Consider the following 16,481-nt stretch of genomic DNA (forward strand, 5'->3'; position numbering starts at 1 on the left):
CCATATCATGTGAATTGTTGCTGCTTTTATGGTGCTGTTCAGGTTGTGACTGTATTAGTATTACAGAAAGCTAAAATTTTGGTGATTTAAAACAAAAAAAATACTTTACCATGGAAGCATTTTCTACAAGAGAATCTTCACATATGTCTCATTGGAAAAATGCAGTTGTTCAAATGATTTATTCCATATCAGTTGCTGGCTAATGAATGTAAAAATTGGTTTGTTCCTACATTGTTTGACAGACTGCCATTACCAGATCATAAATTTATGGGCTACTGGAAAGTCAATCAGCCGGGGAATGCAGAACAGAAACTGCTGTGTCCAACAGAAACTCAGAAAATAGACATAAAGGTTTGTCTTTTAAGTTGGTGGGTTTTTTTCATATAATACTGTTTTTATATATCAGGATGGAAAGAATCTAAAGCATGATTAATTTCTTCAGGAAAAAGAGTATATACAAAGTGTAGTCCTTGTTACCCATTCTTGGGGGTTTTTATACTGACTAGAAAAATGAACATTTTTGTATGTGTAGCCCTCACACTAGTTATACAATCATTAAGTTTGGTTAGAAGTTCTTGAAAAGAGGTTTTTATAAAGATATTGAAAATACTGTATTTGAAGGTGGCCAGTTTAAGGCCCCAGATCTCAATTCTTGGATAAGATCAGAGACTGAAAAGAAAGCTGTTTTCTTTTTCTATTTTGCATGCAGCTGAATTCTTATGGGTCTTTGGCACTGTCAAGTTTGAATTTGAAACTTTGGTACAGTTTGACCTGCAGCCAAAGCTTCTAAGTCCTTTTCAGCTTTAAGTTCTTGGTTTAACTTCAGTCATTTTTACTTCAGTGAATAAGGAAAAACCTGAACTGCTAATGTGATGTAGGGGTGAGATTTAAACTTTATATAATAAGAAATCTCTATTGAACGTCTTTGAAACAGAAATATTCTGATTTTTTTTCCTTGTATGGACTGCGTTTTATCAGTACATGATACCTCTTGTGCCACTGGGCAGTAATGGTTCCAAACCAATAAAAGACTAAAGAGAAAAGGCGTGTTGGTTTCTATACTGTAAAGAAAATTACAGTAGGAACATTCTGAGAGCTTGCAGAAAAGCATTTCCTTTTCACTTTTATTTATTTAGTAGTTGCTCTGTTTCTGTTGTTAGTTAATACTAAATCTTGAAGAAGACTTCTAGATTTTTTTTAAAGAATGGTGAGTGGAATATTTTAGCAAGCACTCATTGTTGTCATTTGTTTTAGGGCCCTGTGTACCTAAATATTCAAGGATTTCCACTGGAACGACATGAAGCCAGGTCCCTCAGTTTCACAGAAGAACTTGCTTTTTGGACACTGCCTTTGGGTGAAATTAACTTAGTTTGCGATGTCACAGTAACAAAAGGTACAGTAAAAAAAAATCTGCTAGCTTTTGTAATGATCCACAATATTGTAAATATGTGAAATACCCTGGAGATGAGAAGGGACAGGGCTGCTGACTTCATAATAGCTTGCTGGTAGCCAGTGGCAGAATATAAAAGGGCAATATGAGGGATTCTGAGTGTAATAACAACACTTCAATGCATTTACAGTTGTGTGGATTTCTAGGTATGTTTACAATGGAGTACAGGAATAGTACTAGGAATTGGAATATGGGACCAGAGGATATGGAGCATGGAAATGGAGTACAGGAATAATAATTTATCTTTTTCTACTTTTTTGTTTAACAGTAGGTGAAATACAAAAATAATCAGCCACTTAAATTGGAGCATAATTTCACTGAATTGTTGTGGTCTTTGTAAAGATATGCATCTTTCTCAAACCAAGAGAAAGATATGTAATTAAAGTAGAACAACCACAAAATTGCAAGTTTCTTTAGTTTGTATGTTCAACACCGTATTACTTCACAAAAACAATTCTTTTGACTTTTCCTCTCTCAATTCAGTTTAAATAGAAATCTTCCCCTGTGCTTGTACTGATTAAAATTCTTTATTACTTTTTAATTTTCTCACTCTCTGCCTCCCTGCCTTAGTTACCTATACCACTTATGTCCCAAAGTGAATTGGGTCATTGGGAATATTCATGAACATTTTTAGGGTCCATCATTAAACATGTCTAAACTTTATTGTGTATTGTAAACAGATTGCTAATGATCAATACTGGAATGCTGCTTTTTCTGCTTGTAACCTTAGTTTCAAATATATTAACAGACTTTTATGACAGCAAAACAGAAATCAGGTGGCTTTGTATTGATGTCAAGCATTGTCTGAAATCAGTCAGGAAGGTGCTATATGTGAAAAGTTCCATACAAAGTTTGCATTCATCCTATGTTTAATTATTAAATACATTAATTGAAAGGGAGGATGGGATAGAGAAGGAGGGAGAACCAAGATTATAAACAAATAAAAACATCTAGATGGATTTTGTATATACTAGCAGCTGGCAGGTGCTGCAGTCTTGTCTACACAAATGTGCTTTGGACTGCTTGTTTGACGAGTTAACAGTATTACGGCAAGATTCTGCCTGCTAACATTTAGTTAGTAGCAAGAGACCGTTTCTTTTTATCTCCTGTGTCAGCGGTGGTAATTTTTCTGTACATTTTGCTATATCATCTGCCAAGGTTATGACATATGTATTTCCAGAAGAGCAATATATGATATCAGTAGCCTTTCATTAATTTTACATTCTTATTTCAGAAGATGAAGCTGAAAATGTTCTTTACGTCACTACATGCAATCCTGTTTCCTTGTACTTCATGAATGTTTCCAGTAAGAGTGGATACTTTGTGGATCTTTACGACCTCTTTCCAAGAACAGTTGGAAGTGTCTGGCAACCTTTTGTGACTGTGGCACTGCTGGGAAATCCACTCAAAGGTCAAGTGGTTCTACATGAAGAGGAGGTAAAAAAAAATTAAATACAGCTAAATATTTAGTGATGAGTAAAGTAGTATCATAAGGGTAGGATTGCTGAGGAGTCTGCCTCTGTAGATTGAAATAGCCTGGACAAGCCTACCCCATTCAGACTGTTCTCTTTTTCATTATACGTGAAGCTTGGGAGTTGCCTTCAGCTTTAGTTTTTATGTGGAGATTTTCCTCTTGCACTGTTCGGCTGGACAATGTCCTTTTGTGTTCTTGAAGCTGAGTTCTACCTGCATATCTTATTTCTGTTACTGATAGAGGGAGATTGACCTTCATGGGAGAAAAGGAGATAGTTCAGAAGTCTCAGTCAAGTAGCATATATTTGCAAAGTACAAAGTAAGCTGGTTTATGATGCAAACTTAAGTTCTGCTCCGATCTTGTCCTCTTTTTACTTTTCAAATAGGACATGAGAGAGACATTTTCTGAGTCAGAACGTAAAATGTTGCTTTTATTTGCTTTGTGATGCTATTTTTTGTATTGTGAATACTGGAATTTCTCATTCTGTAACATCTGAAGTACCAAGACTAGAAAGAAGACTGTATAAAACTTGACATCTAGTGTATCAGTAACACAAATTTAGAACCACTGACAACTTCAGTGTTGGTTTGACCCAAATCCTTTTTTTAAAGTCAAGTATTGCATACTTTCCACATACTTTCCACTTTCCATTACTATCAGTGAACTGATTGGAACGTTTCCAATTGAAAACTTCTTTGCCCAGGAGTGGGAAGAGACAAGAGTTGATAAAGTGCTGCTGCTCTTCATTTTGTAATATTAATAATAGTTTATTATGTTACCTACCAGTCATAGTGGTTTGACATGGGCATTTAATGTGGTCATTATTGTTGGTTGGCTTTGCCTTTTCCTTTTTTTGTTCTGAATTTCTTCTGCCCATTTTTCAGTAGGTGAGAGACTCTGACCTAGAAGAACCTTTCCTACAGTGAGTTGGGTTATTACATAGTTTTCTGTCCTTTCATAACTAGTGTCTCTGTGATATTGTTATTCCAGGAACATCGGTCAAGTGTTGACACCACTTTCTGGTCTCAAACGCTACAGTTAAGCTCGATTGCCTTATGAAAAACACCATTGTTCTGTGTTTAGTAGAACTGCCTATGCTTTCTTCTGCTTTGCCTTGGACACTTTCCAGTGCCAAATGGAAAAAATACCATTCTGAAGTTACCTGCTTGTAGTGATTGCCTGTGCTGTTGTATTGAGCAGCTTAGAAGTACCATTTGGGCTATTTTGAGATGCACATAACACATTTGTTTGGTTCTAAACAAAGTTCGGCCTTTTTGGCAAAGTCAGCACAGGAAACTGTAAAACAGATGGCAGTCTATCTCATGTCTAAGAATGTTTAGAATGTCTCACACTTTTTAATATAAAGCCCAGCAATATTCTTTGCTTTCTAAGTCTCTAAAATTCCTACTGGGAAAATAATTGTCCTGCTAGTTTTGCTTTTAACCAAATCACAGTAACATTTGGTGTCAGCAATGAAGTTTTTATCAAAGGTTCATCCATGAAGCTTTAGGTAGTTAACTCAATGACTGGTTTTGCCTGTCCTCATGGAATATATTTTTCAGTGACAGTATGAATTAAAACTCTGAAGTAAAGTCTGTTCTGTGGAGAGACTGTGGTAGCTCAGATGACTTCAGTTGAGCTGTAACCTCAGTTTTTTCTCTGGCAAAGCTAAAATATTGCCAGTTTCAGTCTTGCCTTTCTTAGCTGGTGCTACAGGTGAACAAATCCTGTCTGAAAATAAACCTGGTTTACACTGCTGGAAAATAATACAGAATTACAATATTCTGAATGCTTTGCATTACCGTAGGACTTTTTACACAGTATTAACATTAAGATAGACCTCACTTGCTGAGTGTGAAAATATGTTTCATTGAACTACAAACTTGGTTGCAAAGTCATTGTATACTTAGAACACTATTCAAAAATAATTTTAGACTTCTTGAGTAACTTAAGTAAGCATCTTGCACAGAAAAAAATGATGGAAAAGGTTTCTTTTATGTACTGCATGTTCATATCCATGGACTACATTAGTAATTTATTTGGGACTAGTTTTCAAATGAGGCACAGTTCAGATGAATACCGCTGTTACAGTCTGCAGAGCCACTTCTATCCTTCCTTATGCTAAGGTTCATGTGTTAGGATCTCAGCATTTCTACTTCTCACTGAATCAAAAGAGGGATTCTCAAGTAGTTTAGTTTGTCCACATAGAGCTTAGGTTTTATTCCAAACATTTCCTGCCGTGGAACCATGGAAAAAACATGTGCTTCATGCACCTGTGTAATGAAGTGGATATTGCTGTATATGAAATTATATCCATTATTATTGATGTTAGCAGGTAAACATATAATCTAAGCTAATCATCCAAGTACCTGCTGTATCTGTTGGGAGGATAAAGGTGATCTACAAGAGCAGTTCATCTCAGCTAAGGTAAAGCGTGGTGAATGCCCTCTGGAGGTACCTCTCTGTTTCCACTGGCTACAGAAGGAACCTTGACATATAGTCAGAATTCCTGCCTTCAGGTGTTCTAAGGTTAATGGCAGTTGTAAGCTCAGAATTTGCAGCATTTACATGTTAAGACAAGTAGATTAGTGGCACTTCTGTATTTTGGACAAGGCTCCAAGTGTTGGCTATTTGTGCTAAGAGTGCATCAAACAGATCTTCCAAGAAAAAAAAGTAATGCAAATGATGTATGTGATGCTTTAGAGGTTCATCTACATCTATTTACAAAAAGACCAAGAAATTTTAACAATATTTTTAGAAATAAGAAGTCACATTTATTAAATAAAGTCCTTTTAACAGCTGATATTTCATAAATAATATAAACCATTAATTAGACAATACCAAAAGCTAAAGATTTTTCCCAATGTTTTGTTTTAATAAAGGTCTTTGGACATTAATGTTTCTGACTAAGTTATAAAAAAGAACTATTTTAAACAGATGATAACCTTATTGGAAAGTATGAGGTGATGATGTTGTGGCTCTTCAAATAAGCTTGTGTGATTTATTTCCCAGATGACATCCATCTGGATTCAGTAGAGCCCTCCAGTGAAATAAAATGAAAAATCACCATTCCTTCCTGTCCTTTTAAATAAAATTTTACTAAAACTAAACTCCTCGTGGACTTAACTTAATAGCACAAATCAGACATTTGTCTGCTTTTAAGCCACCTTCTGTCATGGTTTAACCCCAGCCAGCAACTAAGCACCGTACAGCTGCTCACTTGCTCCCCTCCCAGGGGTATGGGGGAGAGAATCGCAGGACTCAATCTCATGGATTGCAATAAAGACAGTTTAATGGGACAGAAAAGGAAGAAAAATAGTAATAATTACAATAATAATTATTAAAGAATTAGAATATACAAAACAAGTGATGCACAATGCGATTGCTCACCACTCGCCAACCGATGCCTAGCCAGTTCTGAGCAGCAGCCCCCAGCCAGTTTTCCCCCAGCTTTATATGCTCAGCATTACATCATATGGTACAGAATATCCCTTTGGCCAGTTGGGGCCAGCTGTCCTGGCTGTATCCCCTCCCAACTTCTTGTGCCCCTCCAGCCCTCTTGCTGGCAGGGCATGAGAAGCTGAAAAGTCCTTGACTTAGTATATACACTACTTAATGACAACTAAAAACATCAGTGTGTTATCAACATTATTCTTATACTAAATCCAAAACACAGCACTCTACCAGGTACTAGGAAGAAAATCCCAGTCAAAACCAGGACACCTTTACACCTTTTTGGAAGAAAAAGTAGGTGATTCTTTTTCTCACAGCACTGTTGCTCTCAGTGAGTGCAGCCTGTTTTGGTTCTATCTTCTTGTTCAGACTAAGCTGATAGACTTTGAAAAGGCTCTTCAGAAATCTCAAGTCATTCCTCATAAGGTGGGGATTGCATTCATCTTTTCAAAGCAGCAATACCTCTGCCTTGTCCTCCCCACTAACTTCAGGGTAGACTTGTATTTCCTATAAAGCTTCATGCCCACCTATTTCACTTTTCTTTTTCTTTCTGCATCTATTGCTTTTACTGCTCTGAAGGAGAGCAAATACAGACTGAAAAGAATTCTGATAAATTTATGCGTGATTTTGCGTGGGATTATAGGAGGAAAATGCACATGGAGACTTGATTTGCGTATAAATTAACTGCACGCTTACATTTTTTCTTACACTTTGTTCTGTTGAAAGGCTACAACTGGGTGGACAGAGTAACCTACAGTCTAACTCAGAGAGCATAACAAGCTTTGCCCAGGCAGTGTCCTGCCAGCATCCTTTAACTCTGCTTTTATCTTTCTTGGTCAGGAAGTGGTGCAGGGAGGGAGGGAAGTGCTTTTCCCTGTACCACATATTGTTGGAGCTCTTTGTCAAAGCTCTCCAATAGCAGAGTGAGCGAGTCTGTGGTACAGAAGCTGACACAGAGATCCACTTCTCTCACTACATGTAGGAGGTGGTAAAATCCTTCAAAAGAAGACTTTTTTAACAGTTTTTGGTCTAGCCTGAAACACAAGTGGGGACCTGCGTATGGAAGTACCTGCAACATACTAGTAGTAACGTCTGAAACCTTTAGTCCCCATAGTATTTTGATATATGGTTTCAGGAGGAAGGGTTTGTTTTCTTCAAAACTAGTTGAAGTTCTTAAATTATCTTCTTTTTTCTATTATTAATATTATATTATACTTTCCTTTTCTGTAAGTCCACCTTGTAAGAAAAGGAAAGGTGCGCTCTGTCTGCAAAACCATAGGAACAACTTCCCATACTAGCAAAGTGAAATCACAACCCTGTTTTCTTTAAGGACTATTAAGAGGAAAATGCTGGTGAAAATAAAAACAGCAGTAAGGAAAGGGAAACTTTGCAGTAACTAAAAATAAAGGCACACCACAAGATTGGTTATTGCATCTGTCCAGAGTTTGGAATTCCAGACATTGGGGTCAAGAGGTCACCAAAAGGTTACTTTTCTCCCAGTCAAGAACAAACACAGCAGAATTGCACACCAACATCTTCTCCCAGCCCACTTGAAGAGTTGCCAAAGCTGCTCTTGGATGTGTTTGGGAGTGACGCAAAAATCTATTTTTAAACACAGACAGAATATACATCAGTCACTTAGCACAGAAGGAAACCATTAACATCAAAAGGGGTGGAGTAGAGAGGCTTTTTATATTACCAACTGCTCTCATAAATTTAACGCTAAGTAGAAGAATGTAATTGATTTGTATGTGTTCTTTATCTCACGTGGAAGGCTATGCCATTGCTTTGGAACAGCAGTGCTGTTGCAGAATTGTGTAAATATCATATGGCAGAAAACCAAAATCCCAAGCAAATGCCCTGTATTTTTTTCCTGAACCACATTTCTGTAATTTTGGTTTGTAATACATAAGCAAACTTCTTTTTTTAGAAGTACTGAACTCTAGCTGAAATTCCCAAATGCTCCAAATAACATGGTAATATTTTAAATGCTTTACCATATTTAGCTTCAAATTACTATCATTATTAAATAAAGTTAATTCTCTCAAATAATTCTAGTGAAAATATGAAGCATACCCAAAAAGAACAAAACTGCTGTGACTCAAATTGTTTGTATTTGTTTTATTCAGGAGAATTTGTGGGAATTTATGTTTTACTCCCTTAACGTCTGTCGTGCGTTATTGCAGATGTTGTACGTAGACAGTTTACTTTTAGTAAGTCATTGCAGAACCTAACATCTCCTTGAATGGCAAACAAAAAATTCAGCCCCAGTCTTAATTAATTTGTTCTTCTGTATGTTTTAAATTTCATTTGATGGCGGTTAAGGTTGGCCCTGGATGATTGTTCTCTTGAATTCTTAAACACATTAGGATCAGCTATAGTAGCTTGTAAAAAAAAATTATTAAAATGCCCCCATCATTTGATAGCGTGCGTGAACCCTCGGGCATTGAGTTAACATGACTGAGAAATCTAAGAAGTTCAAAATTTAGCATAGCATATTTTCACATGTTTTGTGTGGAGGATGGTTGCACCACTCTCTTCACTATCCTGTCTGCTTCTGATCTCCATCCTCTTCAGTTATCCTGCTGTCCTCCAACAGTTGCCCGACCTCTTACACTGTAAGCTGTCTGAGCATGCAGGTCACAGAAGGATTGTCACGCACTGTGATATTTAATAGGCTCCACGGTGTCAGAAGTATGAAAAACAGTACTAAGCCATTTCTTCTCTCACCAGCTTTTCACCGTTGGTGTAACTTAATGGTGGATTCTTTAGAGGAATGCTAAGAAAACATAAAAACTGAAATTAAATATTTTAGTGACTTGACAGAATAAAACTGGTATGTCTCTCACCTGAAGCTGACTAGAACTTGTCATACTAGCCTAATTCCTAAAGTTTCTGCAGAAGTGAAAAACTGGAATATCATTCCAGCCCTTTTTGCATGTACTTAACCTCTGCAATTAAATTTCTCCATGAACTCTGAAATGAACCAAGAAGGTTCAGCCCATGTTCTCCAACAAAATCTGGATCATCTTTTCAAGATATCCAAAGTTGCTAGAGTTGCAAAAGTGCTTCCGATAGATTTGTTGTATTCTCTTAAATGGGCTTGAGATATACATGGGTCTGCTTTTCATTTACAGAGCAATGTTGTGCTGTTGCTGGATACAAACAATGGTGCCCTTCGCCGACTTTTGCTCTTACCAAATGCTCAGGAGTCTCCTAAGAGAACATCTTGGTGGAGCAGCAAAGAAGAGATGGTGAGGAATAATACCTGCCTCTATTATACTATGTAGTTTTTTTAAATCAAAGCTCAATATTGGAAGAACTGTCCCAGGATTGTTTATCTTTCTGTTTTTACAGCCTAAGCACTTGCTTACTCTTGTATATGTTTAAATGCTGTACACATAAAATAGCATTGTTATGGAATAGTGATACAAAAAATATAAATAAGTTGCATTGTCTGAGGTTACATATCCTTAAATATCCCTTTATTGAGCTAGAACTGGAAATAACTGAACATTTTGTTACAAGGGATTATGTCCAAAATAATGAACTCAATTGTGATGCGATTATATGACTTTGGGACAAGGCAGGCTAGTTAACATTTTGAGAGGTAATTAATATCATGGATTATTCTAAATAAAGGGAAAATGTAGTACGTTTTCAGGGGAGACAGGAAACTCACTGGGACGAGTCTAACAAACACTAATTGCTGTTATGACATATTTTTATACAGAGCGACTACAAAATGTGCAGAGAGTTTTCACACAAAAACTGGCTGGTGTTCTACAAAGAAGCAGGGTGAGAGTAAAATATATCTTTGTATTATATTGATTTGTAACAGAACTCCTGGTATACATCCCTATCTGATTATTCTTTTCTTGGCTTCCAATTTTACAGAAACAGCCTTATTGTACTGGATGTATTAGAGGGTCAAACTCATACCATCTTGCTTCCGATCAATCTGAAATCTGTTTTCCTGGTGGCTGAAGACCGGTGGCTCTTGGTGGAAAATGAAACAAATCAGTTAGTTAAGCTTAGTTTTTTTGATGGGATTATTTCTTTTTCATGTCGTCTTTATGTTCAAGAGTTTCGCTCCTGGTCTCAGAGTAGGGGTTTTTTTCGGTTTGTGAGACTGGCTAAACTTAAACAGTTGGTGTTCAAGGTGCAGATTGGCGCTGGTGGAAATACAGGTGGGCTTTCAGAGTAGGAAATGAGAAGGGTATGCCAGCCTAAGTTAATGCCTCTGAAAATCTAGACTAGCTTTGACTAGCATGTTAATACTGTTTTTACTGAGGTGGTATTGATCTTTAGAAATTAGAATGTTGGTGGACCTAGCTTTGGCAATACAGCCATATCATCCAGAGTTAATTCCTCCTTGCTTTACTTTCATTGGCATGTGAAAGACATATTACTTTGCTGTCATATTTTTATGAATGCACAGCAAGTGGAAGTGTGTAAATAGTTACCAGAAGACATATCTGCCACTTTCTGGCTTACCCTTTCCTATCTCACAGATGTCTGGTAAATCGTATCTAGTTTTAGCAAAAGGTGTTGATAACCTTGTTTATATAAATGTAGAATGTTTTCACTATTTCAGAAGATAAAAATCTTTGTTTAGAGTTACAAGCTTAATTAGGAATTACTATAAATGTTTATCCTTTACAGGAAATTTCTTTTAACCAAGTGTGCCCATATGGAAGCTGAAGACAGTGAGGTTTGCCAGCTGTATGCATTGAGTGAAGAGCCAGCTGATACGGGGTTTGGCTTAACAACGGGTATTGAATGCAAGCTTGGCTTGTGTTTTTTTGTTTTTTGTTTTAATCATTTCTGTGTTTGCAGATGCACAAACAAGGCTCTTTTACTTTAAAGGTCTGGGTAACCTTCTCTCTGATTCTCTTTTTGTCCTCCCCTTATCATGTCTGGTTAATAATAACTTTTCACAAAGCAAGCCAAATTCCATGCTCAAATTTCAGGTTGTTTGAATAAAGCATCTTTGTTTCATTGTGGCATTTAAGACCCTCAGTCCTGAACTTTCAGGAAACATACAAGCATACAGAATGGAAAAGGAAACAAGACAACTAGGCAGGGATTAGAGCATAGCAATAGAAGGGACCAAACACATTGATGAGTCCAATCTGTATCCTTTTGCAGGTCTGTTGTTCACACTCAGCTAAGCTAGAAGACATTTCCCACTAGTTATAAAAATACAAAGACATGTTCTGTTAAAATAGAACAGAAGTCAGAGTTTCTGAAGTTCTGCAGATAGTGTGCAGGATGCCATTGAGGCCATCACACCTGTGTTAAAAGATAGGGAGATTTTTTTCAGTACAATTCCCAGATGGTGCTAGGCATTGAGGCATGTCTTAGCTACAGAAGAAGGCAGACCTCTCCAATGGACATCATTCTGTCTGGTAAGATCTGCCTATCTTCAGATTTTCAACCCTGAGCATTTGATCACGGTGCACAAAATCTTTAGCCTTTCTGGTTTAATAACACTGGAAGTACATGTGCATCCCACATAACAGTTTATAGGCTTTGGCCTATCTCCAGTGTGTCTCGGAGAGAGAGGGAAAAAACAGAGAAGCTAATTTATATGTGTTAAAGGGGGAAAAAGTTTCATCCTGGTCCTTGTGTCTAGCATAAATATGAAGAATGAGATTAACATAGTGTAAACATGATACAAGCAAATGTTATTGACAGATAACAAATATGGCTTACTTTATACAAACAGCAACAAACTGGATACCAAAAACTCTAACCACTGATATAAATATCTAGGATCCTTTTCATCTCTTGTACAGTTTACTCTATCAACTTATCAAGCTCCATCAGAGCACAGTAGTTTCCTTCCTCTTACTACCTTATTTAGAAACCATTATAGAGTATCATTCCTCAGATGGGTACTAACATTATTATAATTTCCAATCTCGAAGTATTTGTGGACAGTTTATTGCTGCATGCTTTTTGTGCTATTTTTATCCTTTGTTATCTTTTCTCTCCCAATCTAAAAATCTATCATATCCCCTCTCCACTTTTTTTCCAAATCATCCAGCAAACCCCAAATGTAACTTCTTCAGCCTTTTCTCATTCTTTGAGGCAGAACCCATGGCAGAACTAAGAAAAGGTAGACCACTGTGGGTTTGCCGCTGACCCAAACCAGTAGCCCATTTATCCTTTGAGGGAGAAAATGTTTTCTGCTGCCAGTGTACGCCGCAAAACTAGAGACAACAGGTTCTGACTGTGTTGATAATTTGAGGCAAGGTAAAGGGCTGTTGCAGTTGCACAGAATAACATTTAGTTTTCCTTAGCTTAATGAAAAAGAAAATTAGACCATTGTTTACCAAAAATGTACAAACAACATTATTTAAATTGCAAAGACAGCGAGACAGCTACCAAGAAATGTCACATTGACACTTAACCTGTGCAAACCCACATTTTGCCTTTTTGTGCATTTGCGTTATAACAATCTTCAATGAGATCACATGCTGTTCTATTCCATAGGTTTCCTGCCTCATTTGCACAGTGGAGGGCAAAATTAAGTGGTATAAGCAACTGCAGAGCTAACATTTCCTGATTTTTAGTACTTAATTTCACAAAAATAACATTCCTGGCTTCTTTTCTGGTTATAGTGCACTATAAGCAAATCTTAGTAATTTTATGCTCAAAGTAATAGCAGTGATCAGTGCTCAGCACTTTCACAGTTAATATTGTTTCCTATTGCACATCTGGATTTAATGACTTTCATTTTGTTTAATTTCCCTGTTTAGCATCAGAACTGTGTGTGCCGCATGCAGTTTCAAGTGACCAGCTATCTTCAGAAAGCCTCAGTGCAGCTGTGGGACAAAAGATCAGCTCCCCCAACAGGATTTTCTCAGATGAACATAATTATGCTACTGTTGTTATTGGTTTCCCAGACCTCTTGGTAAATACTCAGCATTATTACACAATGAAGTAATATGATCTCATTTATTCTGTAACCAGTTAGGTTCCTGTTAACTAAATGATATGGTAAAAGAAGGGAATGACAGTAAATGACAAATTCATGTAGTGTACACTGTTTGGTAAGGCAGTCTAATCTAGGGGGATTTCAGTGGAGTTTGAAGTAATAAGAAACTGGACAATATAATGTCTAGCACAGGCAAAATTCTTTGTAGATAAGTTCTGAATAGTGCTGGTTGGAGGAATATTTTCTAAATCATGTGGGTTTATAAGTATCTACTTAAATATAACTGACAAAAAGGGCACCAGTATCATTTTGGACCGTTCAGTGTGAACATCTAGCAGCAGCTAGCAGATACAGAACATGGCAACAAAACTATGCAGCCCCATCACTATTTAATAATGTAGTTAAGTGTAAATACTGCATGTAATTGTGCTCACTGCTGTGACACAATTAGAAAAGGACCAGAAAGAAAGTGAAACTTAACAGTGTAATGATTAAGGCGGTTGCAAGGAATGGAGGTAAACACAGGGAAAATAAAAGCAGTGTTTAATTCTTTGTATTTATTTATATTTACTACCTAGTGATACATAAAAAGGGTGGTGTTTATGGAATAAATTCTGTATCATGTTCCCATAATAAATTGGGGCAAATTAGAAGATTTAACTGTTAACAGGCATTAATTTTGGGAAAATCAAATGATTGAAGAAAACACTCCAAAATCCAAAATTATTCAAACCCACGTTTTTGTCAGTAAGACATTCCCTGTCTTTGGAATTAGCTTTTGAGTTTATTTTGATTTGGATTTATACTACCAGATTGATTATACTAGCTCTTCATATTATTTATAATAGATGTGAGTTTATTGCTGGAAAAGCGAGGTAGCCTAGGGGAGTGAGTACTGAAGATGCTACACACTTCAATACCAACACTGGTAACGCTGGTGAGGAAGCATTTTGCTCTCACTGATTGAGACTGGGCCCTGTCTTTCCTTATATATGGTTTTAAATGTCCACCTGAATGTCAAAGAGGGAGTGCTAAAGGTGAACGTGGAGGTGGTGGGACAAAACTTCAGATTCAACGTTTAGTGTTAAATGGTGTAGGTGTTCAGTATGAACAAGGTATCTAAGCTCTTAGAATAGCAATGCTCAGCTGACCAAACCTAAAGGCCTTCTTCAAGATCAGGTGACTTATTCTCTAGGCTCAACTGGCTATAGCGGGAGATGGAGCACCTGGTTCACATGTGGACACCTACATTTATGTTTCTGAACCTGGAGCCAAATCCCAACCTTAATGCCTAGCTTTGAATTTGTTACTGAAATACCTGTTTGCATTTATCTACAGTAGTGGAAACTTAGACTATGGTAATAGTTTCTTACATAGCTTGATTCCAGATTAGGTTATTTCAATGCTTTCTATTCCTGGTTCAACGTGAAAAAAAATTTTTCATTCAACTTCATATCTTCAGAGAGTCTCATTTCCTAAAACTTGTTTAGGTAGTCTATGTTTTTTTCACTATTCTAGGAGGTTTTAATCATAAAATAATCCAGGTCTTTTCCTTGTTGTGTGGTCACATGTGAAGTAACTACAGTAGCTACATTTGATTTGAAATTAGAAAAGAAGTGGAACTTATCAAGAAACGTTTGTTTTTTGGCTCAATAATAGTAACATTTTGTTCAGTAGACTCCTTCTCTCTTGTAGTCTCCTAGTGAAGTGTATAGCTGGAAAAGAAACGCCTCTCTGAGTCACAAACGTGCTTCTCCTTCTGATCCATTTTATTATGGAGGCCGGAGGAAAACAGGAGCTGCAAAACAAACCAATTGTATAACTTTATTGGCTTCTAATCAAATAGTCAGAATTTTAGCACCTGGAGATGTGCCTTTGAAAGACATTTACCCAAAAGGTAAGAGGTTCATATGCTTGTGCTGCAACAACTTTACACACTTGTTTTTGTTTTGTAAACAGCAATCACTTATGATTTTTTTCAAAATGTTTTTAAAGAATCACAAAGCAAGCATTTGAGGAGGAATGAGAATATTTGCACTCATTTTTAAAATTAATTTGGATCTTACTAACACGCTGAATTATACTTCTGACGAATTAGTAGGCTGCTTACCCTGAATATCCCAGTAGATGGGATCTCCCTCAGTCTGCACTGGGAACCAGCTACAGGAATATGATCATTCCAGTTCTGCGTTTGGCTTTCACCAGTGTTTCCAACCTCTGCTCAGTGCCACAGAGACACACAGTGATAAGAAGACCCTGTTGTCTGTCTAGCTCAGTATTCTGTCTCTAGCAGAACCAACAGGAGAGTTTATTTCGGGAATGAATGTCAGCCTGGCCACTTCTGTCTTTTTCCCTGTCATACTTCCTCAATATTTGCAGGTTTTTTGCTAGAGATGTTGCAAGGGACATACCTGCCTTGGGGGTCAACCTGCCTTAGGCTGTCCAACCCCTTTTACGGACCTTTTGTCCACAAGTTTTTCTGGTTCCTCTTTGAACTTATGTGTCTCCACAGCAAGTTCACAAGTTCACTACTCTGTGATCAACTGATCTTCTACCAGATTTATCAAGTGCCCTTCATTCTGGCATTGCAGGGTTGAGTGAATAACAGTTCTGCATTCACCTTAACCATCACTTTCATGACTTTGTAAACTTCAGTCACATCTGCCCTCTCTCCAAACTGAAGAGACCCAGGCTTTATAGTTCTTCCCTTGTCCAAGAGAATGTTGCCTGAGCAACGTTCACATACAGCAAAACCATCCTCCACTTGTACACTACTAAAGCAGGTACAGACTACAGACCTTCAGACTTTTTTGTGCCACCATGCCAAGCTTTCTGTTATCTTTGTATCTTTAGCTTCTTCAGCCAATAACTAAAAATATACCAATTAGTGCTAAATACAACATTTGTGAGTTTTGCATTTAATTACCTCTAGAAATCTCCAAGGAAAGTTCACTATCAAAAAGAGAAAACACCCAAAATATTTCTATATGAGAAAATAGCTGGGTTTTTTAATTCATCAGCACAAGAAGCTATTCCTGATTTGTTCTGTATGTGAACTCTCCATCCCAAAATAAATGCTGTATTCCAAATTAATTGACTTTTACAAAATAAATGATCTAATCTGTCTGCCCTCATTTAACACAGATTAACTTCTTTGT

At 37.0% G+C, this 16,481-nt stretch overlaps 1 protein-coding gene across 2 annotated transcripts in view; it reads left to right on the forward strand.

The window, feature by feature from the left end:
* The window catches only part of VWA8 (von Willebrand factor A domain containing 8), a 185,946-nt gene that overhangs the window by 116,931 nt on the left and 52,534 nt on the right, over positions 1-16,481 (forward strand). For both annotated transcript variants that reach the window (XM_037377396.1, XM_037377397.1), the window contains 9 exons: positions 243-351; positions 1,255-1,393; positions 2,685-2,887; positions 9,515-9,631; positions 10,111-10,175; positions 10,275-10,400; positions 11,043-11,152; positions 13,145-13,299; positions 15,019-15,220. In XM_037377396.1, coding sequence (XP_037233293.1) covers positions 243-351; positions 1,255-1,393; positions 2,685-2,887; positions 9,515-9,631; positions 10,111-10,175; positions 10,275-10,400; positions 11,043-11,152; positions 13,145-13,299; positions 15,019-15,220 — 1,226 coding nt within the window. The remainder of the gene's footprint in view (positions 1-242; positions 352-1,254; positions 1,394-2,684; positions 2,888-9,514; positions 9,632-10,110; positions 10,176-10,274; positions 10,401-11,042; positions 11,153-13,144; positions 13,300-15,018; positions 15,221-16,481) is intronic.

Source organism: Falco rusticolus, chromosome 2 (assembly GCF_015220075.1).
Source record: "Falco rusticolus isolate bFalRus1 chromosome 2, bFalRus1.pri, whole genome shotgun sequence".
In the NCBI taxonomy this organism is placed as follows: Eukaryota; Metazoa; Chordata; class Aves; order Falconiformes; family Falconidae; genus Falco; species Falco rusticolus.